Source organism: Panthera uncia, chromosome E1, assembly GCF_023721935.1.
Source record: "Panthera uncia isolate 11264 chromosome E1, Puncia_PCG_1.0, whole genome shotgun sequence".
Taxonomy (NCBI): Eukaryota; Metazoa; Chordata; class Mammalia; order Carnivora; family Felidae; genus Panthera; species Panthera uncia.
The window spans coordinates 7,696,432-7,723,295 of NC_064814.1; the positions used below are offsets into that span (position 1 = coordinate 7,696,432).

The following is a 26,864-nucleotide window of genomic DNA, read 5'->3' on the forward strand; positions in this document are numbered from 1 at the left end:
GCTCTCCCTCTGCCCAGTAAGGACCGAGAAGGCGCCATCCACGCAGGGGGCACCAGCGGCCGGGAGTGCGCACGAGGGGGGCATCCCAGACCTCCCTTCCCTCTCCCTGCAAATGCATCCCCAAGCATCGGGCCCCCACGGGGGGTTGGGCCCGAAGGGAGGCCACAGAAGGGCCCGGGGTCCCCTGGGGTGAGATCTTGCACCTACCATAAAGGAGCTGTACGGAGCCGCTCCAGTGACACTGCTAGGCGGTGGCGGGACCGCGCTGGACGAGGCTGGAAAAAGACCCACGGCCGCCAAGTTCAGGCCGGGGATGAGGTGCGACTGCAGCTGGGGAAGGAAGGTGAGGAGGAAGAGGTCAGCTCACCCTGCAGGGGCCTGGCTGAGCCCAGAGGCGGGCGGGGTTGGGGGGCCAACACAGGAGCGCTGGGTGCTGTACCTGCACAAAACCAGCCTGTCCTTGTGGTTTTCACACACGCTCACGTACACATAGAGCGTGGACTTGTGAGCCGTGGCACATTATCCCTGGACTAAGAACCGGCCACCACCACCCACCCCCCCAGAAGGGTCCAACAGAGCCTCAGACGTCGTCGCCCCCATCTCTGGTGGTTTACCCCACTGAACCCTGCACTGGAACATTCCTATGAGAAGGCACAGCGAGGACAGATGTCCATTAACTTCCAGGACTCACCTTTCTTCCCGTACCCACCATCCTCCCTCCCCTTTAAAAATCAGATGACCGGGGCGGGGGGGGGGGGGGGGGGGGGGGGGGGGGGGCGGGGCGGTGCCTGGGTGGCTCAGTCCGTTAAGTGTCCGACTTCGGCTCAGGTCAAGATCTCACAGTTTGTGGATTCAAGCCCAGAGCCTGGAGCCTACTTCAGATGCTGTGTCTCCCTCTCTCTGTGCCCCTCCCCCACTGGTGCTCTGTCCCTCTCTGTCTCTCAAAGATACATAAACGTTAAAACAAAATTTACAGCCTGTTCGTCATAAATAAAATAAAATTTAAAAATACGATAAAAATCAGACGATGGGCTCTGCGCTAACAGCATGGAGCCTACTTGGGATTCTCTGTCTCCCTCTCTACCCCTCTCCCACTCACACGGTGTCTGTCTCTCTCAAAATAAATAAACTTAAAAAAAAAATTTAGGGGCACCTGGGTGGCTCAGTCGGTTGAGCATCCGACTTCGGCTCAGGTCATGATCTTGTAGTCCGTGGGTTCGAACCCCACACTGGGCTGTGCCGACAGCTCGGAGCCTGGAGCCTGCTTCGGATTCTGTGACTCCCTCTCTCTCGCTGCCCCTCCTCCCCCTCTCGCGCTCTGTTTCCCTCTCTCTCAAAAATAAATACCAAAAAAATTTTTTTTGATCAGATTAAAATAACGGACCCTTCTCCTCACCGAACTTCACGCCGACACCAATTGTACAGGAAGATCACGGACCTTGAAGCCCAAGAGGGGACCCGCCCCAGGAATCCGATAAAGAATCTCAATTAATTACACTTAAAACACTCTGAGGAATGGAGGTCCAAAAGCACGTGGCCTCCCCACCCCACATGGAGACCCCCTTCTGCCGTGGCTCAGGCTCGGAGAGCGGTCAGCAGGGGCACGCGGCACTCACGCTCATGGCAGCCACGTCGTTCTCGTAGGCCTCCCGAACTTTCTTCATGATCTCCTGCTCGGCCCTGCAGCAGTTCTCAATGGCCCCCTTCACGGTGATGGTCCTCTCGGGGTTGTAGAGGGTGAGGTCCTGCAGCCTGGTGGGAGAGCAGAGCTGAGTCACCCTTCCACACTGACCGGCCGGGGCCAGGAGCGGGCCCCGGCTCGTAACTAGCCACAGAAACCGTGTCTGCAGGCTGTTTCACTTTTGGCAAGCAGCTCCTGGTCTCTGGCGTTCGGTCTGGAACCCAGGCCGGGGGCACGGTGCCAGGGAGAGGAAAACACCCCTCCGTTTGCAAGGGGTCCACTCAGACAGGTTTTCACCACCAGTAAAACCAGGAAAGGAAGATGCTCAGGACCGGAACGTTCCCCCGTGGTCCAAGGCAACCCGCTTCCTGTGCTTCTGGAGCAGAGCAAGTCCACAAGGCACAGCGCTCACCAAAGACCCACCTAATCGAGCTGCTTGGCCTTGTTTCTTGCCGGAGAGGCAAGGCCGCTGCACAGGGAGAGCACGCGCTCCGTCCCCGTTCAGAATAGGACCTAGGTCGGGCCCCTTCTCAGCCTGGCAGGTAGGTCTGAAACCCCGAGGCCCTGGCTCCTGGCCGCAGGCTGAGACGCAGGCCGGAGGGCTGAAGGGAGGCACTCCCACACCACCAGCCCTCACGGAGAGAAATGCTCTCTGCCACTTCGCTGACTACCCTTCAGTAGGCAGAAACCACATCCAACTTGAGGGGCCAAGTACTGAGGCTCAATAATGAAATACTGCTGACCCGGAGCCCCTGGGGCATCCCACTCATAAAGAGGCGCCTGGGAGGCTCGGTCAGTTGATCGTCCGACTCTGTGACTGGGGCTCAGCCCCACATCAGGCCACATAAGATTCTCCCTCAGGGTGCCTGCGTAGCTCAGTTGGTTTAAGTGTCCGACTCTTGATCTCGGCTCAGGCCATGATCTCACGGTTCGTGAGTTCGAGCCCTCTGTGCTGACAGCACAGAGCCCGCTTGGGATTCTCTCTCTCTCTCTCTCTCTCTCTCTCTCTCTCTCTCTGCCCCTCACCTGCTCGGTCTCTCTTTCAAAAATAGATAAACATTACAAAAAATACTCTCGGGGCACCTGAGTGACTCAGTCAGGTAAGCGTCAGGCTTCGCCTCAGGTCACGAACTCGCGGTTCGTGGATTTGAGCCCCGCGTCGGGCTCTGTGCTGATGCCTCGGAGCCCGGAGCCTGCTTCAGATTCTGTGTGTGTGTGTGTGTGTGTGTGTGTGTCTCTCTCTCTCTCTCTGCCCCTCCCCCGCCCATGCTCTGTCTTTCTCAAAAAAAAATTTTTCAAACAAAAATCTCTGCCCCTCTCCCCTGCTCGTGCTCTGAAAGTCCTTTGATAAATAAAGAGGGAAATGAGAGCCTTACGAAGAGATGGTGATTTTCGTCTCGGTGTCCTGCTCTACTTTCTTCAGGTTGCGCCCTTCCTTGCCAATAAGCCGCCCCACAAAGTTATTATGGGCCAGGATCTTCAGGGGAACCTCGTCGGCCCTTGGGAAGAAGTGAGGGGTGAGAGATCCTTAAATGGCAGGCCACGCTCAGACTCGATCATCCTGCCCCCACAAGACGTGGGGTTTCCAGGACAAAGCACGCGACAGAGTTACATTTTAAAAGATGACGAGAACCAGCACAGCGGTGGCTGCTGAGGGCTACGGAAATGCGGGAGTGGGGCTGGGCTGCCAAGGGGAAGAAGGACAACCAGAGCGATGGCTACGCTCGTTACAGAAGTGGGGCGATGGCTTCACAGGTGTATGCCTGTTAAACTCATCCAACCGTATACTCGTGTCATCGCAGACTACCGAATTCCAGGCAATTAAAAAAGAAATAAAAAGAATGAGGTGGGTCTAGGATTACTGATCCACGTTAAGTGCAACAGCCAACTGTAGAACATGTTCATCAGGACCCTCTTTGTGCTACAACGTACGTGTGCACACATACACCTGTGCACAGCGCGTCGATGTACAAACACCCGTGAGTTCACGGGATCGCTAAGAGGATACGTACAGGGTGTTCCTTGTGGGAAAGAGAACCTCGTTTCCCAGTTTATGTCTTATTTATCGCCATTCTTGCTAACAGTTCGTAGTTTGGGGGGGGGGGGGGGGGGGGGGGGAAGTGGCAATCCTCTCGTTACAAGACACGCCGGGCGAAAGCCTTACGTTTTGGTGTCCTTTGCTTCCTTATGCATAATCTCCAAGATCATCTTACACGCAGAGGAGCAGCCCTCGGGGGTTGAGTGGACACTGATGGCCTTCTCCGCAGCGCCTGCATTCTCCTTCCTGTGCACGTCGATCCTGAGGACCACAAGGTCAAAGACGGTTAGGCGTCCCTGGTGAAACCCGGGGTCGTCTTCGCACTCCTGGCCACCTTTCCTCAACCGAAGGTACAGAAGGGGCCCTTGGAACACGTCCAAGTGAAGAATGGGAGGGGCAGAGAAAGGGCCAGGGAAACCCGGCCAGCCTGCTGCTCCGGATTGTGTCTCAACCAGGAGGTGGGGAGGGACAACGGTGGCGTGTGGGGTGGGAACACGGGGTTGGCGCACGTCAGCCCACGGCTCTAAAGCTGCACTTCTCCCTTAAATTCTGGATCCCCCCCCCCCCACCGCCCCGCGTACAACTATAAAGGGAAGGCGCACTGTCCCAAATTAAAAGTAAATAATAAAGGATGCCTTCGCGTTAAGGACACGACGTGACCCATTCTTTTCCAGAGTATGCTGATCAGCCATAAAGATTAGAGAAGAGGGTCAACTATACGCGACTGGAAAAAAAAATTTTAAAAAGGGATTAGAGGAGCAGCCGCGGTGGATGGGCGATGGGGCAGGATCATGACCTGTTACTGAGGGCCGACTTTGGCCAGGCTGCCCAGCCCTCCGGCCACCAACAGGCAGTACTGAAACCACAGAACACCAAGGAGGGGCTGACTCACAAAGACTAGGTTTGCTTGATGAGACTTTCCTACAAGAAATTACAGAACCCCTCTAAGGTCTGTGCGGCCCAGCCGCTGCCACCAAATGGCCCGCCCCAGGCCTTTTCAACCCCCTCCTCAACCCCTACCGGCCCCTGCCTTCCTAGGAGGCCGTGACTGGAAGCAGCGACCCCCGAACGAACACAGAGAAAAGGGAACGCGTTCCAGGTGACATTTCCTAAGAGGTCAATACTGACGCTCCTCGGTGTGCTTCCCGGAGGCACCCGACCTCCATCTCCCAGCAGCCAAGACTCACTTGGACTGGGTCTGTTTCGTGATGTTTCGGATGGTGGCCCCCTCCTTGCCAATGATGGCACCCACATACTGGGTGGGCACCAGGAGCCGCAGGGGTATGTCCACTTGCTGCTGCTTGGCCGGGGCCCCCGCCGCCACAGGGGAGCCCTGGCGGGGCTGACCCCGAGAGCCAAAGCCTCCTCGGCGCCCGTTCTCAGGACCCTGTGCTATCTGCTCGTCGGGAATGTAGGAGACCTTTAAGGCGTGGTTCTCCAGCTGGTGGCCATTCAGCTTCATGATGGCTCTGGGGACAGAGGGAGAATCTACCGGTCACACCAATCCATGCCAGTCACAGCAAATGCCCTCCAGCGTGTAAAGCACGCTGGGTTCCAAACTGGAACCCACTCAAAGCCAGGGAGATGACCACGTGCCCCCCCTCCCCCTTCCAACCTCCACCTCAGAGAACTTTCCAGGCGAAATGGCTGATGACATCGAAGGGAAACCTACGTAGGCAGTTTCCATCGGGCTTATGAATTTCAGCCACATAATAATTTCAATCATAAGACTCATGTGAGAATCGCAGGTCGTGATGGTGAATAAATGTTAACAGATAGAAACAGGATGGCACAAGAGGCTTGTTTTTGCACCTGCTGAGTCTGGCACCTCCCATGTTTGAGGAAACCGTACGAAAAAAAAAAAAAGAGAGAGAGCGAGCCACAGTGCCCTGCTTACCACTTGGAAGCAGGAGTTTAAGTGTATCTGGAAATGTCTGCAAACCTGGGGTGTTCTTCACCCCTGTGCAGGAAGACGTGCTCCATCCAGTCCCACACTGGCTGATGCAGGTTAGAAATCTCAACAAGGCAACAACAGCCAGAGGAGAGTGTTGCCGTGACGTTCAAAGCCAGGCTAAGGACCATACACTGGCCACAAGGGGCAGTAGGGACTTCCAGAAAATTCTGAGCCGTCTGAGCCGATGAGCCAGCCAAAAGGAAAATGGGGGCAGGACGCCTGGCTGGCTCAGTCGCCACCAGAGTATGCTAACTCTTGATCTCGAGGTCATGAGTTCAAGCCCCTCGCTGGGAGGAGAGATTACTTTGAAAAATATTTAGGAGCACCTGGCTGGCTCAGCTGGAAAAGCATGCGACTCTTGATCTCAGGGTCGTGAATGCAAGCCCCACGTTGGGTGTAGAGATTACGTAAAAATAAATACACTTTTATAAAAAATAAATAAAGAAGAAAAGACAGTGGTTATTTGAGGAAGTAGTGGGATTTTACGACGTTAACACTAGGTTGGAGGGCACCGAAAAGATAAAGGTGGCCTGCCGCAGGAAGAAGAAAGCCACCAAAAGCAAAATGTGGCAGAAGGCCCGTAACGGGTCGGATATAAATGAGTACATGCACAAAATGTACAAACTCTGTCAGCACCCGTGGGTGAGAAGTGTAATTGCTCAGCCCAAGGGCTTAAGGAGCTAGAAATCATGGGTGTGACGGGACAAAAAGGATCCTGCAAAAGGCATAAACTGGGCTCATGGCATCACCGCAATAAAATGTCTGCCCCCGCCACATCAGAAGATGAACAAATCCCTTTTGTAGAGCTCGCAGTTCCTCCCGACTACCACTAGATGGAGCCATCAACACAGCGAAGGCCCTCTGCAGTTCCAGGGTATACCTTTCCTGGGAGGTCTTTGGGTCCGTTCCCTTCCATGTGTTTGCTATCGATCCCTGAGTTTCTGAGTTTTTGTACCTCTGAGATCCCTGAACCAACAGACAAGAATCTGGGATTGGCTATCACCATAACCGAACCGAAGGAGTAACTCCCGCCTGCCAGGACCCCAACCCTGTGGAAGCAGGGGTACCTGGCTCCCAATACCCCACAAAAGACCCTCCCTGCCCCACTTTCCGGCCCACTCACTGCCTGGTCTGTTCCCGGTTGGAATAGGTGACATTCACCACTGCCGTCTCACTCTCGGTGTTCACTGGGGGAGCAAAACAGAAGCCAAGGTTAGAGCCGTGAGATCTGGAGATGCCACCGATGAACCCCAAGTGTTAAAAGCTCATCTTTCCAGGTTATGAGAAGTTACATGTGTCATGAGAAGGAAAGAGCTGAATGACAAGGCAAAATACTTCCCCTAATTTAGGCCCCTCTCACCAGAACTGGAAAACTGAAATTAACCTTTTTTTGCATTTTCCTTTCTGTGTCTTCCTTTGATTGTCCCTACCCAGCCCCTCAGAATCTGGGCAATAAAAGGGTGTGATCAACACATCAGCAGTTAGGCGGCAGGAAAACACAGACACACACACACACACACACACACACACACACACACCTGGCTTGGGATACAAATTTATTCGCGGGAAGTTAAACTAGTTAAAACTCCACACACACAGAGACTGGCAAGCCAATGTCCTGACGGGGCATTCCAAAGATCTTGACAGGGGAAACGCACATGCAATCTATCATGACTTCATGGCACACGCCATTAATCCCATCAACGTCCTAGGCTCTCATCATGAAACCCCTTGGTCTTCATTTGATCACCATATACTCTTTCCTATGGGAGACTGGGCTGGACGTTAGAATTCCAGGCGATCCGGGGACATACTTCTCATTTTAAATTAATAAAATTAACCTGTCTCGTGCACCACTGTCTTTTGATTTGGGGTCTCCTGGGCCCGCTCAGCCCTGGGGTGGAGGACACTTGACAAAAACCATGCCTCTCTCCCAACCATGCTGAGGATGAGTCAGTGGGCCACAAATCCTTAGTGCAGACCACTCTTTAACCCCTCTGGCCTTCCTCCACAGAGCTCTCCCACCACAGTGGTGAGGGAGATTCTCCAAGAATCATCTTTCCAGTTAAACTGACACACAGTCATGAACGAAACCAACGAAAGTTCTGCCTTCCCAGAGCTTACGTTCCAGCTGGAACAGACATCAGTAAGCACAATAAGCAAATTCTACGGGAGCATCACAGATTGATCAAGGCCATGGAGAAATGTAAATCAGGGTAAAGGAAGCGGTGGTGAGGGGTAACGATCTTAAATGCGGTGGACAGAAAGGAAAATTGACACTCGAAGACTCTGCTGTCCAGCAAAACCAAACATTTCCCACTCTCTTCTCTCCTCCAGGTAGCAGGCGTCCCCTCCTGATACAGTTCCTTGGGTCATCGCTCCCTGGTGAGCCCCACACAGATTTAAACTCATGTGGGCTCCTGCCGGGCTGCCCCGTGAGGCTCACGATGTGCTCCCAAGCCAGGGCTCCGTCTTGCTGTTTGTCCAGGAATAACTCTGTCATTAGTCTAACGCATGAGCAGTACCGGACAATGGTTATCAGTGTGCCCGGTCGTGTCCTGGCAAATATTTATGATAAAAGGGCAAGCTACAGGATCAGAGCAGGAGATCCTGTTTGATGGGCCTTGACCTTGGTACAGGCACATATTTCCATCTAGAGTGATTTCTGGCTCGCACCTTTCCACAGAGACTTGAGAGGAAATTTTAAATCTTCACGAGCTGATGATGCACATTCCTTGAAGAACTACAAACTCAAATAGTATAAGCTTTTCTATTGGCCAAGCTCTACCATTATATGTCCAACCAAAATCACTCCACATTTTAGCTCATTTCGTCTGAACTTATTTATAATCTTAAACAATGGAGAATCCTCAGAAATCATAGCCAAATGTGCTCTGACCTAGACTGCTTTCTTATTATTTCTGCTGTGGGCCCACTCTTGAAAGACTATGCCTCCCCATCACTATGTGCCAAGTAATAAATCCTCGGCTTTTTTGTTTGTTTGTTTTTTTAATTATTATTATTGACCCAAGACATGCACCTGACAATCAGAGCTTCTAAAAAGAGACCACCAGTTGACGGACGAGTCCAGCCGAACACAAAGAATCACGAAGCTTTTAAAGTAAAGGGGCTGCAGACATACTCAGGCCGAGCACGCAATTTCCATTCTTAAACTACGGCTTTTAAAACAGCGGGACCTCATTCTACTGTGCTTGATCCCTATGGGGCCTAGGGACACCATGCTGGAAATGAGCCACCTTGCTCACTCACAGGAGAAACCCGTCCCAGAGATAAACGGCCCAGTCCAAGCTAGGAGAACATGCCCACAGCCCCTGTGTGGTCTATCTCCCTCCATGCCATATTCTGCCTATCTTCTTTCGGTACACCAGGCAGATGTGGTCACAGAAAAGGAAGCAAAGAAGATCCCCCCCAACTCCCACCCTCCTTCCCCGCCACCCACCCCCTCTGCACTCTTACCTTGCTCGCAATTCTCCACTGTACCATATTGGGCCAGCAGGCTATCCAGCACCTAGGAGCACAGAGAAGGGAGGAAGGCTACTCTGGGCATCCCAGGAACTGAGACAAAGCCAGCCCCGGACACCCCTCACCCCAAAGCACAGTGGCACAGGCCGAGCCTTAGATGGGGATTGAATACTACCCGTTCGGCTTACCCTTTCCGGGGTATCGACACTAGCAGTGACCTTTCGGGGTATCTTTACAGAAATGTGCTTGAGCACAAAAAAGCATTTAAGGGCCGTTCTGGAAGTGGACTTGGGCCGCCAGGGTCCCTGAGTCAATTTCTGCCATCATTAAGTTTGGGGCCCAAGGAACATCCTACCCACCTCCATAATGCCTCTCACCACAGGGCCAAGCCCAAAGGGCTAACACTGGTAGTCCTAGGCTGAGGATGAGATCCAAGCAACCTTCCTCAGCACTAGCAGCCCTGGCCTACCCCCAGGCCGCCAGGGAACCTCCCCAGTCGTCTCTACCAACTCAGACTGACCAGGACTTCCCTTCCAGTCTCCGCTAGCCCACCCACTGAGTCTCCCCCAATCACTTACTTCCCAACGAAGCTGGGGTGGGATATTTCGAATCTGGATTTTCCGACTCCTGAAATTAGAAGGAACAGGATTAGTGACGGCTCCGGATGCTTCAGGAGCCTCTGACCTCGCAGTGTTTAATCCCTGCCTCAGTCTTTAGCTCCCTCCCTTCTGTTCAACACCAAAGTCTGAGAATCCAAGAATGATAACCTTTGGGGATACAGAATTGGTGCAGGGGTGCCTCACTCTAGAGAGTAAATTATCAGTGTTACCACAGATGGGAAACCTGAAAACCAGATGCCCTAAGCACCAGGGCCGCGGAATTCCCTAAAACTCACATCTGCTGTGTCTATCCCTCTACTGAGGTGTTACTGATTCTTTTCTCCAGTAAGTGTCTATTACCTCCCACTCCGTCTCAGGCACTTGGAAGGCAAAGCTGCTACAGAAAACATCAGTCACTGATCTGCTACCTATTTAATTGCTGCCTACTTCGCGCTGGACTTTGCTCGAGATGCTGGGGACCCGGCGATAAACAAAACAAAGTCCCTGGCCTCAAGGTGCTCACCATTTATTAGGGGAGACATACGTGCAGCCAAATTACAGCAGGATAATAGTGCGGTCGTCAAGTGGTTTTTATACAGGTATGGATTTAAATCTGTATTCCACTTTTAACAGCACTGTTCTTAAAATTTGACCTCCTTGAGGCTCACTTTCCTTTCTTTGTAAAAGGGGAATAATCCCTATTCACAGGGTTTAAGGTGCTGTTAGGTAATATTAGAGCTTAGCAAAGAGCTTCAAGTACTCAGAAGTGTTGTAACAGAGGCATCTTGGAATGCTCCGGCCAGAACGGTTAACACACAACACATCATCACGACCACTCCTCCTCCCAAATGACTACACCCTCTCCTTCCCAGCTTTCAAATACCTCTTAAAAATGTAGTATCCCCCCCCCCCCCCCCCCCCCCCCCCCCGCCCCCGGCACCTGCAGGAAGGCTTTTGGGTTCAAAGTTGACTCCCAGGGCAATTAACTGCTCACCACCCAAATCAATGCCCTAATCCCTGGGCTTACAACATTTCAATTGACTTGATCTTCATCGGTCAACTGTCATTTGGTCTTTGCATATATCCTGGATCACAAACTTAGTTCAGGGACAAGGTCCAAGGAAATTCTAACGGCATGAGGGAAAACTGGCCTGGGAAGCAAGAAAATCCAGTTCTAGCCCTTAAATTACCCTGACTGGGTCTTCAACTGACTAAGCCAAGTAAGTTTCAGGCCTCAGTGTTCCTAACAAGGCCCATGTCGGCTCTTGCCAGGCTGGGGGGGCGGGCGGGAGTGTAAACACATGGGAACAAGAGAAAGGATGCTAAGCTCTAACTGAAATGGTTCCCTCTTGGCTCTGTCCTGAGCCAGCTCACTCACCATTCCATCCCTGTGACCTCAAAGTGTCTTCAGCTGCAAAATGGAAACCAAAGGGTCTCTAAGATCCCTTCTAGCTATGCAGCTCTGAGCACATAAAGTCTTTGTTGATGAAATACACTAAGGAAACCTCTCCCGGGGACGAAATAACTTCAGGGCAAAGGAGGACAGGTGTTGAGAATCAATGTATGGCTTTCTCGGTTGATTGGTTCGTGAACCTGACCTAAAGTCAGACAACTATGCAGGACAAAAGAGTAACTGTAAGAAGTAAGTCCAGTTCTGTGGGTCCTCAGATCACATACCGGACTGCCTTCTTTGATTTCATTCATAGGCAAAAGAGGGAGCCCCACGGTCTCTGCCCCCGCGAGGGATGTCCCATACAGCGCTCATTTTGTGCCCAAATGGGCAGAGAAAACTCAAGAACCCTCACAGTGCAAGTCCAACTCTTGGAGGGTTGAGGTTACACCATTCAAAGACTGAGGACACTGATCTAGCCCGATGCCAATGACAGGAGTCACTCAAGCTGAGGGAGGAGGCCCTAACAAACTCTTCTGGATGGAAGAGGTGGGGGCTGCCTGCCTGGGAGTTCAAACCTGCAAGGGCTTAAAGCAACCCCTGTACAGGAGCTCAGTTTGAAGATGGCTCTTTCGAGAGGGTCCCTTAGTGTAATCTCAGGTCAAAAGTCAAAAGTACCCTTCCCCCTCCTCCTTCAAACTCCCAGTTTTAGGGGCTTTCTTTTCAGGGTAGGGAAGAGTTGGGGAGGGGATGAGGTGAGGAAATCAAATCTCGGTTTGGGATTTTAATCCATATCCTGAAAGCAATGGCAGTCTGGAATGTCTGGAATGTTCCAGGAGAAGGAGGGGGAGGAGGGCAGGGCCACACGACCAATGAAAGAAAAGACCTCCTGGCAGCCCCCTCCCACCCCCAATAGGCAGGGACTCACCCACCCCTCCAGGACACACACACCCAATCCTGGGAAACCATGCCAGGCTCCTTCAGGCCTCCAAACCTCCTTTCAGCAAAGCCCCCAACCCTGATAAAAGCACAACAGAAGCCACGAAGGCCCTTTGTCTTTTAAGCCCTTGGCCTGGTTTCTATTACTTATGGTGCTACCTAACTTCTTTCAGGCCCAGAGCACATGGGGCAATGTTGGGAACTATACCCAGTACCCCCTTCCCGGGACCCCTGCTTAACTCCCAAACTATGTAGGCCTGATGCAAGCTGGGCCGGGGCAGTGCGCTGAGGGCTTGGAAGTCCATGGAAGAAGCTAAGAGCATTTGATAGGGTACTTCTTTGCTCTGTACCTTGGTTTCTTCCTGTGGAAACTGATAAAAGCTTTTGTGAGGGCTTAAAAGAGACAAGGCATGTGAATTGGGGCACCTGACTCGGAGGGAGTGCTCAATCCCTATCCAGGTCCTCAGGAGCCTACAGGGGTCCAGACAAGGATGGGAGGAGAGCGGTGGGTAGGGCCGACAATGAGCACTCAACGTGATGGTAACCGTTTTAAGTCTTCAGGTTGCCGTGCTGAGGAAATCGTGGGAAATACCACTGCCTATAGTCCCACTCCCCCGCCTCCCTTGACAACTAAAGGGTTCTAGTTCGGCCGAGGGACCCACTCACATTCTAGAGCATCAGCTCCCACTACGGTTGCGCGGTACCTTTACTCTACAGGCAGCAGGGCTCTAGAGTCTGAGCGGAGCCTGGAGGGCCTAAACCCCAACATCGCTTGTTCAGAAAAGGCCAGAGAATGCCTAGAGGTACAAGAACGACCACCCGTCCGTCCACGAAGGAGCTGAGAAACCTGTTGAGTGATAGCTCTTGGCAACGAAGGCAATGGTTTCACCAACCTCATTACTTCCTTGGGTGCCAACACCCTGTGGCTTCTGACCTCTTTGCCTGCCCGGATCTGAAGGCATTGCTTGCCCTGACCATGCCCTGGGGCAGCTCCTAGTACAGAGCAACCACAGGGGATTGATTTCTCTAATGGGGGTGGGGGAGAGGGGAAGGCCACAGAGCCAAGCGACCATTTCTTTCTAGCCCTGGGAAGATTCCAGGAGAGAACGGAGGGAGAGAGCACCCATTCAACAGTAGGAGTAGGAGTTAAGCAGCAAACCAAGAATTTCAGGAAGTACAGGAGCTGGGTATCAGGAAAGGGATGTGGTTGGGACTTCTCCCTGGGAAGGAAGCTCTCGTCCTTTTCACCTTTTCAGAGAAGTATACACGGGGAAGGAAAACAGGTCAATTAGGGAAGGGCCTAACACTTGAGGAATACTTGAAAGATTCCAAGCTGAGATTCTGCACTTGCTAGAAGACTCCCATGACCCATGATGCTGGGGGTCCATGGCTCCCTTTTAGAGACCAGGGCCCCAAGAATGGGAGATTGATTGAGTATCTTGGCCAAGTCACACAGAGTCAGGCTTTGAACTCAAAACCTGTCTGATTCCCGGCTCGGTGCACTGTCCCCTGAGCTGCTGTCTTGAAGGAAGAAAAGGAACAAAAAGCCTTTGCCAAAATACAGTCAAAGTTAGGCCGCGGGACAAATTAAAAATATTCGGAATTCATACAACACGGTGAACAATGGGCCTGGCTAAAGTGGGTACTGTTCTCCAATAAATCAGAACATTCCGCCCGTAATTTCTTGAGCTTAGTAACTTTCCCTAGCTGCGTATTTCCGTAAGTGGGTGAAGTGATCCTATGGCGTAATTGAACACTGACTAGATACTTGATTACACTATTAAGAACTAATGATTCTTCAAGTTCTCATATTTAAAAAAAAGACCGTTACAGATAAAATAAGGTGTCCAGAATTTGCTCCAAAATAATCAGGGGATGAAGAAAACACTGATTAGATAGGAGTTGGTAATTTTTTGTTTGTTTATTTATTTACTTAGAGACAGGAAGAGAGAGAATCAGAAGCAGGCTCTCTGTTGCAAGCGCATGGCCTGATGCGGGGCTCAATCTCACGAACCAGGAGATCATGACCTGAGCTGAAATTGAAGAGGCGGACGCTTAACCAACTGAGCCCCCCAGGCGCCCCACGGGTTGGTAATTTTTTTTTTTTTAATGTTTTATTTATTTTTGAGACAGAGAGAGACAGAGCATGAGCAGGGGAGGGTCAGAGAGAGAGGGACACACAGAATCCGAAACAGGCTCCAGGCTCTGAGCTGTCAGCACAGAGCCCGACGTGGGGCTTGAACTCACGGAACTGAGATCACGACCTGAGCTGAAGTTGGACGCTTAACCGACTGAGCCACCCAGGCACCCCTTGGGTTGGTAATTTTTAAAGCAAGGTGATGGGTACACGGGAGATTTATTACGTTATCCTTTCTACTTTTTTGTATTTGTTTCCCATCATTAAAATTGTTTTTTAAATTACTCTAGCTCACCCGGCTTTGTTTTTTAATGTTTATTTATTTTTGAGACAGAGAGAGAGCACGAACGGGGCAGGAGTAGAGAGAGGGGGAGACACAGAATCTGAAGCAGGCTCCAGGCTCCAAGCTGTCAGCACAGAGCCCGACGCGGGACTCAAACTCATGAGCCGGGGAGATCATGACCTGAGCCAAAGTCGGATACTTAACCGACTGAGCCACCCAGGCGCCCCATAGCTCACCCAGTTTTAAAGTCACAGCAGGTTCTAAATGAATGCATCCAACAAATGAGGTTTTCCAGTTGGAGTTGTATTAGCAAGAATGCGAGCCTTGGCGGTGAGCCTGCGGAGGACGGAATGGGGGCTCCCTGCAGGGCAGAATGCACCCTAGGTATAAGGAAGAACTCCAAGTCTCCTGGAGAAAAGCTGAAAACTGCCCCAGGGAGTGTTGGATTCTTCTTTCCGCCCCCAGAGCCACAGGGGAAGGTGCCGTCTTCAGTCAAGCAGATGACCTCACCCCTCTCTAGGAGGGGTTCCTTTAAACCAGGGTGGGGTCAACCAGCGGAAGGTGGGGGGAGGGAAGCAGCAACAGGTTTTGGAAATCGTGTCGAGCTCTGGGCCCCTTATCAAAAGTCAAACCTGGACTTTCATCTCTGCAGAGAACCAGGATTAAACTGGGATTTCCAGATTAGATCCTGCACCTCTACGCCTCCCCCTGGCTGTGATTTTCTGACTAACAGGCTATGTGGCCTTGGGCAAGTCAAACCTTCAACTCTCTGGACCTCAGTTTCTCACATCTGGGAAACAAGGATTCGGATTAGCCTTTTACCGAGTCTTGTGTTCCCCAGACGGGGATCAAGTCGGTCCACCTGTAGGAAAAGGCTTTCTTAATCAGAGGAATTTTCTGGGCCCTGATGGTCTTAGGGAAAGTGGTTCTTAAGATGCCCCCCTGCCTTTTTTGAGACTTGGTCTCCATCAGGAATGTGAGAAAAGGGAAGAACGCTCTACACCAGAAAAACGCCAACAGTTTGCACACCATTTCAAGATTTCAGGAGCTAATGAGAACTTCGGAATCCATCCGTATGTCCCAAATTAAGACAGCCTCCCACACATCTACGCATTTAACTCTTCCCAATGACGTCCAAGTCTTCATTCGAGCCTACAGGTATCTTCTCAAAAAGCTGGGAAGAAACTAACCCAAGGCAATTAGAAAATAAGCTTGGCTGGGGATGGGGCTCGAGTTATCACGTGCACGTTGGAAAAGAGCAAAGATGTTACACACCGGCAGACGCATCATGCTTGCTCAATCCTAATAAGTAGTCAAGAAACTCGCTACCGTGACTTGCCCCGAGGTTTCTGTAGTCTAGCTGCTGTAGTCATTTATTCCATAGATTTTCCTGGCACCTACTAAGCACCGGGCCCGTGCTGTCTACACCACAGTAGCCGCTAGTCACATGTGGCTTTTGAGCAACTGAACTGTGGCTACCGCAACCGGGATCATCATTCTCTTGTCTTCTGTGTTCATACAACTGTAACTTTTCCTCCGTAAAATTTGGGAAGTCTAAATACAGATCAAACGTTTCCGATGAAAACTTACTAGCAACTGAATCAGGACAGGCTCTAAGCGTAAAAAAACATGCACCAGATTCTTTACCACTTTGTACCCCACCCCCCAAGATAAAGACCTCATTATTACATTGATGGCATGTTGCACAAATAATACTTTGAATTTTCCAGGGGAACCTGGGCGGTTCAGTCGGTTAAGCGTCCCAACACTTTGATTTCAGCTCAGGTCATGATCTCATGGTTCGTAAGATCAAGGCCCGAGTCGGGCTCTGTGCTGGCAGTGCAGAGCCAGCTTGGGATTCTCTCTCTCAAAAAATAAATAAACGTTAACGATAATAATACTTCGAACTTTTCACTTAATATTAGGATTAATCCTTTTCATTATTTTCACTCTTCTCTGACACGGGTCTTAGAAAATTCCAAAAATCAAAAACAATCTAAGCGAAAAGGAAAGAAAGAGAAAGAAAGGAAAGAAAAGAAAATTTACTTACGTATGTGGCTCTCACTGCATTTCTACTGCAGGAGGCTGAGAAGTGCTACAGTGCAGAGCTAACATGATGGAAGACAGGCATGCCTTCTGCCCTCATGGAGAAGACAGTCCAGGAGGAGACCCCATTTTGTTGGGGATGGGAGGAGGGAACAGACAGGGTTAACTGGAGAGGAGAGGGCGGCTGTCCACTGGATCCCTTCAGAAGTGGGTGATGCTGTGGACTTCTCTCAACAAGAGAGTCCCCTGTGACTAGTGCTGGAGTAGAAGCACCCTCCCGAAGCTGGCTCTCCTCCCAGTTTCTGCCAGCTGGAAGTCACACATAAAAGATGTCCCAAAGTGCCAACCTCTGCCTTTTCCATAAGATCACCACTGACCCCATCCTTCCTCCCCACCCTGCCCCCGCACCCCTGTAGGGTGGAGAGGTGAAGAAAATAATGGTCCAGGAAAGCCTCTGAAGGAGGCGGACCTGGCACGCTCCAGGCATGGCAGTAGCTGAGAAAGGGGGCGGGGTTGGGGGGGGAGGAGGAGCTGGCACCGTGCCCAGGGCTCCATGCCAGGCTGATCCAGAGGCAGGGCAGCCAGACAGGCAGGCTGTCGGGTGGGCTGATGGGCAGGGTAGGGGCTGGAAAGGAAAATATTAACCTACTGAAAGGTACAAGACCGGGCAGCGCAGATGCACCACCCAGGTGAATGCCAGGGTGTAGGAGGGGGTACGGGAAGGCAGGGACACCACTGGGTGTATCTGTGGTCCTGTGAACATGTTTTGTTTTTTTTTTTTCTTTAATGTTTGTTTATTTATTTATTTAGAGAGAGAGACAGCGAGCAGGGCAGGGGCAGGGCAAGAGAGGGAGATAGAATCCCAAGCAAGCTCTGCATGGTCAGCGCGGAGCCTGACGCGGGGCTCGAACTCACAAACCTGGCGATCATGACCTGAGCCGAAACCCAGAGACGGACGCCTAACCGACTGAGCCACCCAGGCGCCCCAGTGTGAACATGTTGTTTTAAATGGATGTAGCACACATGTACTGTCCCACATGTGCTGATTCCTGTGCTAATAATGCCGGAAACAAGCAGAAGGGAAAAGCAAATCTCCAGAAGAGACTCTGAAATGAACCACACAGCCTTCTCCTTCGGAAGGCTCTGTACAGTGTTTAACGTGCTCCTGGCCTACCTGGAGGCCAGAGAAGAAGGGTGGGGTGAGGGATCGCTAGGCTTCTTATGGGACCAAGGACACACACACGCACGCATGCATGCGCGCGCGCGCGCACACACGCACGCATGCATGCGCGCGCGCGCGCGCACACGCACACACACACACACACACACACACACACAGCCCGTAAGCCAGCACTGGGAAGTTCCCGTTAAAGGAGATCAGATTCATAGACTGAGCAGGAGAGGAGTAAGCCCCTCGAGGCTGAGAGGGTCCTCAACCAGTCACCTTCAATTGATAGTTGGAGAAACGGGGGCTCAGAAAAAAGGAAAAGCGCCTTGGCAGCTCTAAGGTAGAACTAGAACTCAGCTCTCCTTCCAGGCTGGCGTATGCTCATCTCACCAAACCTTGCTGCTTTCTCTCTGACAAGAAGTGTTAACACAGCAGAAGCCTGTACAGCCCCCATGTCAGCAGCAGGAAAAATGCCTATATTCTGTATGGCTAAGTGCGTGCCAACTGGCTTTTACTGCATGCGGCTCTAATTTGGGCACAGGGTTTAACTCGCAGAAAAGCTAACTATACTATAACACGGCTGGATGACTGTCAGAGAAACGTTAGCAGCGTAAGAGGGTAGTCACCAAAACTTCTTGCGAATTTTCGTGTACGTCTAGGGACAGGCGAGGAAGCAAAGGTGAGACACGGAGCAGGGGACGCGTTCGCTGCGTTAGCAAGCAAACCTCAAAGACGAATACTTTGCTCAATTCACTCATCTTGGAGATACATGGTTTGACAAGACAGCCCACGTTTTTTTCTTGCCCATCTGGGCAGCACCAGAGGAAGCCAAAACAGAAGCTCTGAGACGGTGGAGCTCTTTCCAGACAAATTTCAAGTCCGCCCGGGGCCAACTGCCTCTCCCTCCCTCCACCTTGCTCTCTGCCTAGAACTGTCGTCTTTCACCTGAGTGGTTCCTAGAGCGGAGGGGCGGGGGGGGGGGGGGGGGGGCGGGGGGGGGCGGGGGCGGAAGGTGGGGGGGGGGGGGGGCCCGCGTGAGCTCTAGCTACACTAGTAAGTGTGAGGAAGGGGAATCTGGGGATGGGGAGGTGGGCAGAAGCAGCCTTCGGAATAAACCTACTGTGCAGGGACAAATGATAACGAGGTGACCCCCGGTGAACAGCGCAGCCTTCCTAGTGGAGGTAGCGATGGTGTGGGATGACAAATGAACTGTCGCGGGGGCGCCTGGGTGGCTCAGTCGGTGGAGCGTCCGACTTCGGCTCAGGTCACGGTCTCATGGTTTGTGGGTTCGAGCCCCGCGTCGGGCTCTGTGCTGACAGCTCAGAGCCTGGAACCTGCTTCGGATTCTGTGTCTCCCTCTCTTTCTCTCTCTCTCTCTCTCTGCCCCTCCCCAACTCGCGCTTTGTCTCTCGATCTCTCAAAAATGAATAGATGTTAAAAAAAAAATTTTTTTTAAAGAAAAGAAACGAACTGTTGCGGACATTGTTCACCACCTTCTTCAGGCTAGCAGTGAGACCTTTCCAGCATCTTCCAGCATATTACCAGTGGGGTAGGCTAATATACTCTTGGAGGGCTAGAAAGACTATTTCCTGCCCTGACCGCACGAGGGGTGCAGGTTGAACTCTCACCCTCCGGTGGGGAATCTCAGCATTTCTCCAGAAAGCTTAAGAGCCAGAAGATCTGGCACTCTGGGACCCAGAGACCTGGCTGAGGACGGAGCTGGGGCTCGGTGGAAAGCATCATGGGGCATGCCTTGGGAATGGAGAGAGGCTGAGCCTCTCCTCAGCAGGGAATGGCAAACCTGGAGAGCCCAGTTCAAGACAAGATTTTGTGGGGGGTGGGGGGGTGGGGGGGGCCTCTCAGAAGCAAGGAAGAGGAAACTAGACCAGCCTCAAGAGAAATCACTCTGCAGCAACTCCATTCCACCCGGAAGGGAAGACAAGACCCTATGGGACTTATTAGCATTAATTCTTGGAATCGCGAGCGCTCCCTATGAAAGGATGTAAATGCCTCCCAGTACACATTTTTAAAAATGAACATTGATCATCCTGTTAGTGGCAAGGGGCGCTGGCTGTGTCCCCTCCTGCAGGAGGGTAACCACCTCAAGGGATTCACTCCTGTCTCCCCTCCGGCTGCCGGCCAAGACCTGCTGTTGGTAGTCGCAAACTTCAGGAAGCTGGTGTTTGTTTCTTCCTCGTGGGGTGAGCAGTTCATCGGAACAACTCTCCTCGGACCCGGACACCCATCCTGCCTCTCTACCCTTCCCCAGCCCAGGGCAGAAGGACCGCGGCCGGGGTGGGGTTGCACCGGCGCGTCCCAAGATGGTGCAGCAGGCAAGGTCGCAGGCCTGCCAGGAGCCCCAGGGTGGCGAGCGGGGCCTTCCGGCGAGGAGGGCCGAGGAGGGCCGCGGAAAGCGGGGGCAGGCAGGGCAAAGGAGGAGAAAGAAGTGCCTGGGAAGGGCGGCAGCAGCTGAGGGTGGGGGAGGGCTGGCAGCAGCTGGGGGGGAGGAGGGGAGCCCTCATGAACGGGCAATTGAGAAGGCCTGAGCAGCTGAGCGGCCGCGCTGGCGTCGCCGGGCCTGCGCCCCACGCGGGCGGCCCCTTCCCCCAGCCCCTCACCTCGCCCAGGGAAAGCTGAGCGCGCGGCCTCCCACCCCAGCCGCTGGGTGGGCCCTGTCGGCAGAGCTCAAGGAGGGGGCAGGCGATGCCCCCGGTCCCCCCCTTCCCAGCCCCCCCCTCCCCCGTCGCAGGCCCGGCAGTCTAGAATGTTCTGCCGCCAGAACCCCCTCGGTACCCCGACTCGGTACCCCGACTCGCCGGGAGCGGGTCCCGCCCGGCCCAGGGTAGGGGGTGGGGTGGGGGCCTCGCCTCCCCGGCGGGGCCCAGAGGGGGAGGGGACAAGCGCCCCCGGGCTGCCGGGTGGGGGTGGGGACGGGACTTTGCCCTTTGTCTCTCTCTCCAGAGCCACCGGCCGAAACCCGACCCCATGAGCGAGCCAGGCAGCCAGCGAGGGGCAGGCTCCCCCTCCGGGGTCCTTTAGTAAATCCAGACCCGACCTCCCTGTGGTCAGGGCTGTGACTGAGGTGGTCCTGTGGGGGAGGGGGCTTCCCGCCTGCAAACAGGCCTGCAAGCATTTAAGTGGGAACCGGTTGGGGGTAGGGGGCCGGGAGAGGGCTGGAAGTGGGGCCGCAGAAGCTGGAGGGGAGAAAATGGCCCGGGAGGCGGCATTCCTTAGAGACCTCGGCCGGGCTGCGGCAGGAGGCAGGACCAGGCCAGGGAGGCCTCCCACCGAGAAGGCAGGAACTGAGGCCCGGGAGTGGGCTGGGCTGGGCTGGGCTGGGCTGGGCTGGGGGCACGGAACGAAGGGGCCTTCCGGGCCTGGAGAATAAAAGACCCTCTTCCCGGGGCGTCCCCGGAGCCTCCTCTGAAAAGTTACAATCGAAGAGTCATACCCCCCATGCAGCGTAGGGCATTCGTCTGGGGGTGAGAAGGACCTTCTTTGTCTGCCCTCTTGGGGTGTCATCAATTCATGATGATCTTATTAATAACTCACATCTGCACGGTACTTGAGAGTTTACAAAGTCCTTTACACTCGCACCTCCTAGGAACCCAGAACAGCGACAAGAGGTTGACTTGAGCCTCTGAACCACCACAGAAGACTGTTTTGTTTCCATTCTGCAGCTCAAAAACACGGGCCCAGAGAGGTTAGGTGACTAACGCCAGGTGACGCTAGCCAGCGAGGGTCGCTGTACGTGAAGCCTAACTCCTGCTTGTCAGCCAAGGGCAGGTACCTGGGCTCTTGCCTCAAAACATACGTAAGCTATGAATTATGGTTCTGTAGGCTCGTCGCAAAGGTCAACTCTTTGTCCCTTCCTGCTAGGAGGAGGGGGGTGGGTGAGAGGGGAAGCGTCTCAATCCCTGCCCTTCCCCCCAGCCTCCCATTTTCTCCCAGTTGAACCCAAACAAAGGTGGGGGAGAGATAGGCCACCGGCTCCTGGGCTGGTGCCTACCAGCACGCCACACGATGGAGGCCCTTGTAACTCAAAATTGTAACTCAAAATACCGACACAGTTTATTTCATGGGGTTTCACGGAGGCATTAACGTTGGGCATGTTTTCATTTGCTAACCTTATGCTCTTCCCCCCCCAAAAAAGCTCAAAGTAAGATTCAATTTCTTTTAATACTTATTTATTTATTTATTTATTTATTTATTTATTTATTTATTGGGGGGAGGAGCAGAAAAAGGAGGAGGGGCAGAGAGGGAGAGAGAGAATCCCAAGCAGGCTCGCACGCTGTCTGGGCTCTATACAGCACAGAGCCTGACACAGGGCTTGATCCCACAACCCCAGGATCATGACCTGAGCCTAAATCAAGGGTCGGACACCACCGACCAAGCTACCCAGGAGCCCCAAGATTCAATTTCTTTGAAGCGCTAGGGTGCCTGGGTGGCTCAGTCGGTTCAGCATCCAACCTCGGCTCAGGTCATGATCTCACGGATCCGTGGGTTTGGGCCTGAGTCGGGATCTGTGCTGACAGCCCAGAGCCTGGAGCCTGCTTCAGATTGTGACTCCCTCTCTTTCTGCCCCTCCCCCACCCAGGCGCGCGCGCGCGCGCGCGCTCTCTCTCTCTCTCTCTCTCTCAAAAAGAAACATTAAAAAAAATCTATTAATAAATAAATTCCTTTGAACTGTTAAAAGATCACCTGTTCCCACCTTCTTAGAAAGCTCAGCCTTAGAGCTAAAAAGGCTTGGGTGTGAATCCCAGTGCTACTCCCCATTCAAGGTACTGACGAGGTATTGACCGGCTAAGTTACTTGAACCACTCAGAGCTTCAGCTTCCTTCTGGAGAATGAAGATACCTGCACAGGGTTCTTACGAGAATTCAGCAAAGTGACGTCAGTTAAATGTGAACAGATACTCCATAGAACAGATACTCCATAAATGCTCCCTGTAATTGTCGAAGGAATTCGTCTTTTGACCCGAGTCGCCTCGAACAGAACTCTGGAGCAAAGAAGATGCTCAGCGAAGGAAAGCAACAGGGATATGTGCCCTACCCTGCCTGAGGCCTCCTCGCTACAATGCTACCTACCCCTCTCTCCTAGATGAACTGTCTTCCCATCAACATCTATCTCCCTGTCAATCCATAATGCTCTCCTTAATCCGCTATTTTGTCTGCCTATCCTCCAAAACACAGCTTAGCTCACTCAAAGCCTCCCTCCTCTATTTTAGTCCCTGAGGTTGTGTGCCTCCCATTTTACTACGTAGTCTCTTGGCCTCTGCTGTCCCACAGCTTTTCCTGGATCTGAAGTGAAAATGCCGGAGGGCAGAGACTTCATCTTGTACCTCTTTTGTGCAGCACCCTCTCGACCCTTGTTTTTCTCCCCCACCCTGAAAAAGACCCGATAGTGCTAAATAAAAACCCAATAATTAGTATTTAATGCAGCGCGGTGGGGGGGGGGGGGGGGAGCAGGGCAAAGACTCCCATTTTCTTTTTTTTTTTTTTTTATTCATTTTTGAGACAGAGAGAGACAGAGCATGAATGGGGGAGGGGCAGAGAGAGAGGGAGACACAGAATCGGAAGCAGGCTCCAGGCTCTGAGCCATCAGCCCAGAGCCCGACGCGGGGCTCGAACTCACGGACTGTGAGATCGTGACCTGAGCCGAAGTCGGACGCTTAACCGACTGAGCCACCCAGGCACCCCAAGACTCCCATTTTATATAGGATGAAGAGGTGACCACCATGTAGGAAAATGCAAAACTGGCAACAGTTGAAATCCCCCAGAGAGGGGCGGGGGGGTGGTTTCTGTTCACTGGGTACAGTTTCAGTCCTGCAAGATGAAAAGAGTTGTGGAGACGATGGCTGCACAACACTGCGAATGTTCTTAATGGCACTGAACTGCACACTTAAAAATGGTTACGTTGCTCGAGTGCCTTGGTGGCTCAGTTGGTTAAGCATCTGACTTCAGCTCAAGTCACCATCTCGTTGTTCATGGGTTCGAGTCCCACAGTGGGCTCTGTGCCGACAGCTCACAGCCTGGAGCCTGCTTCAGAATCTGTGTCTCCCTCTTTCTCTGCCCCTTCCCTGCTCATGCTCTCTCAAAACGAAATAAACGTTAAAAAAATTTTTTTTTAAATAACGCTTACGATGCTAAATTTCATGTTACGTATGCTTCACCACATAAAATTATTCTTTAAAAATATTTAATTGACTTAAATTATTTTTTTTTAATTTTTTTTAACGTTTATTTATTCTTGAGACAGAGAGAGACAGAGCATGAACAGGGGAGGGGCAGAGAGAGAGGAACACACAGAATCTGAAACAGGCTGCAGGTTCTGAGCGGCCAGCCCGGAGCCCCGACGCGGGGCTCGAACTCACGGACCGTGAGATCATGACCTGAGCCGAAGTCGGACACTTAACCGACCAAGCCACCCAGGCGCCCCTGACTTAAATTATTTCAAAATAATTATTTAAGAGGCGCCTGGCTGGCTCAGTCAGTGGACCATGGGACTCTTGATCTCCAGGTCATGAGTTCAAGCCCCACTGTGGGCCTAGAGCCCACTTAGAATTAAGTAAATAAAAGGTTAAAAATAAAAAGCCAAATTAAAATATCTAAAATTCTTTTTTAACGTAAAAAACTGAAATTTTAAATTACAAATATTTCAGAGGTACCAAACTTCACCGCAAAATGCAAGCAAGCTATCCCACCAGTCCGCACCATCTTGTTAAAGATTTTCTTATGCCACATTTGGTTGTAACCACGTATCTTTAAAGTCTCTCCATCCCCCTGCAGAAAATGGCTAATGCCAGAAAGCCAGAGCACCCCCCCCCTGCCACACACACACACACACACACACACACACACACACACGCCCAGGCTAAAGTTGCTGACCATGGGATGTTCTGAAGAGACCAAAGGAGCCTGGGCCTAGACAGGCATGGCTCTTCCTCCAGTTAGAAGTTTAAATTTAGTGTGTCGCCTGGGCGGCTTAGTCAATTAAGCGTCTGACTTCGGCTCAGGTCGTGATCTCACAGTTCGTGGGTTCGAGCCCCGCGTCGGGCTCTGTGCCGACAGCTGAGCCTGGAGCCTGTTTCGGATTCTGTGTCTCCCTCTCTCTCTCTCTCTCTCTCTCTCTCTCTGCCCCTCCCCTGTTCATGCTCTGTCTCTGTCTCAAGAATTAATAGACATTAAAAAAATTTTTTTTTAAGAAAAAAGTTTAAATTCAGCCAACTACTCATTCAAGATAGCCCAGCGAGGGGCAAGGGTAGGAAAGTGAAAGATTATCTCATGAAGACCTAGGATGTTTGGGAAGATCATTTTATTCCACTGCCTGCCTGCCCCCAGCTTACTCTGGACAGGTCTCACTCTACCCTGTTCTAAAAAGCCAGCAGCGGGGCACCTGGGTGGCTGAGTCGGTTGAGCTCAGGTCATGATCTCACAGTCCGTGAGTTCGAGCCCCGCGTGGGGCTCTGTGCTGACAGCTCAGAGCCTGGAGCCTGCTTCGGATTCTGTGTCTCCCTCTCTCTCTCTCTCTCTCTCTGCCCCTCCCCTGCTCATGCTCTGTCTCTGTCTCAGAAATAAATAAAAACATTTAAAAAAATAAAAAATAAAAATAAAAAAGCCAGCAGCAGCGGCAGCCGCTTTGGTTCAAAATGGTAATGACCACATTCAGGAAAACCCTCTCGGTAAAAAAGCTAGTCAGCTAGCTAGATTTTTTCCCTTCTTTTACGTTCGGTAAAAAGTTGCTGGTGTGGGGGACCCTCCACCAAAGAACTCAAAGAAAATACTCTTCTGAACCCTGCTGCCTTCCTTCCCAAGCCAACATCCTCTGTCTAGTCCTTGCTCAGAACATACTGGCTGCAGCCACCAACAGCCTGGTCTGCAGAGGATCATCTTTACTCTTTAATTTAGGGTTCTGTCTCCGAATCCTGCCAAAGCAAATGCTCTGTTACAGACGGACTTCTCCCAAGCAACTTAGAGACCTGGAGGAGGAAGTAGAATAAATATTTCTAGCTCCGAACACACATCCTCAACAAGTTCACTCCACCCGACAGCCCCCAGCCCAGTTCCTGTCTCCCCTCATTTTCTCCTCTTCATCTTCAGAGCACCTCATGGGAAGCTGAGGAGCCCCAAGCAATCCCAGACGCCACTCCAGGAAAGAGGCAACACATATCATTCCACGTCAACTAATTGTAAAAACCCTTTATGGTAACTGATTAAAGTCACAAGCCTGTTAAATGGCCAAAACCCACATCCGGATTGGAAGCCCTTCCTCTCCCCAGCCCGCTAAGAGAAGGTTCAATCCTCAGTCCCTACACTGCGATTTCGAAAGGGGCAATAGGTCCGCGCGAGCGCGTGTTTGTGCACCCTTTGAACAGGGAGCACCAGAGAGAGGAAGTGGATGTTGGGGGGGGGGGGGGGGGGCCCCCTTTCCAGTCCAGGGGGCCAGGGAAAGCGAGGCCATTGGAGCTTTGCCGTCTACAAGGGCCCAGGACGGGGAACAGTGTATGCAGTCACTTCCTGGGCATCCAGGGATCCCCAACTCCTGAAAGGCTGTTTTGTGAGCTTACAGAGACAGAGAGAGAGAGAGAGAGAGAGGAGCGTTGAGGCAAAACGTGCCCATCTCCCACCAGGTGGGGGGAGCTGCTCTCATTTCTTCCTTCCTCAGACGCTCAAGGACTCCCACTGTCCCCTTCCCATCCTGAATTCTTGTAACACTTACCTCATCGGCAGCACGAAGGTGGCTCCTCACTCACCAGTATCCCTACACCACATGCCCCTTTGACGGTAGCCCTCAAGTGTGAAATTTCACCTGGCCCGGGCTCATGGCATCAACAACAATAGAATCTGCGGCCCCCTCCCCTAAGGAATAACCAGCAGCAGCATTCTCCCCCATGCTCGCACCTTCTCTTCGAGCCTTTTGTCTGACAGGAGGGGTAAGAGACTTGGCAGCGGGGTCCACATCCCAGGGGGTCTGGGGGGACTGCCCTGGTAAGCCTCAGCTCCCTCTCCCAAAAGGGGGCTTTTCCTTTCAACATGCAGGTTATCAGAGCTCCCTACACACAAACCCCCTTCCATATGCCTGCCCCTCGTTGTCCCATGTAAACTACAGGCCACGTTCACAGAAGCACGCTTAAACACCCGACCAAC

At 52.3% G+C, this 26,864-nt stretch overlaps 1 protein-coding gene across 1 annotated transcript in view; it reads right to left on the reverse strand.

The window, feature by feature from the left end:
* IGF2BP1 (insulin like growth factor 2 mRNA binding protein 1) overlaps positions 1-26,864 on the reverse strand; it is a 47,112-nt gene that overhangs the window by 11,403 nt on the left and 8,845 nt on the right. The window contains exons 3-10 of the mRNA XM_049635890.1: positions 9,735-9,783; positions 9,151-9,202; positions 6,797-6,860; positions 4,907-5,188; positions 3,846-3,980; positions 3,058-3,180; positions 1,617-1,752; positions 208-330 (exon numbers count right to left, since the gene is read on the reverse strand). Of these exons, the coding sequence (XP_049491847.1) occupies positions 208-330; positions 1,617-1,752; positions 3,058-3,180; positions 3,846-3,980; positions 4,907-5,188; positions 6,797-6,860; positions 9,151-9,202; positions 9,735-9,783 (964 nt within the window). The remainder of the gene's footprint in view (positions 1-207; positions 331-1,616; positions 1,753-3,057; positions 3,181-3,845; positions 3,981-4,906; positions 5,189-6,796; positions 6,861-9,150; positions 9,203-9,734; positions 9,784-26,864) is intronic.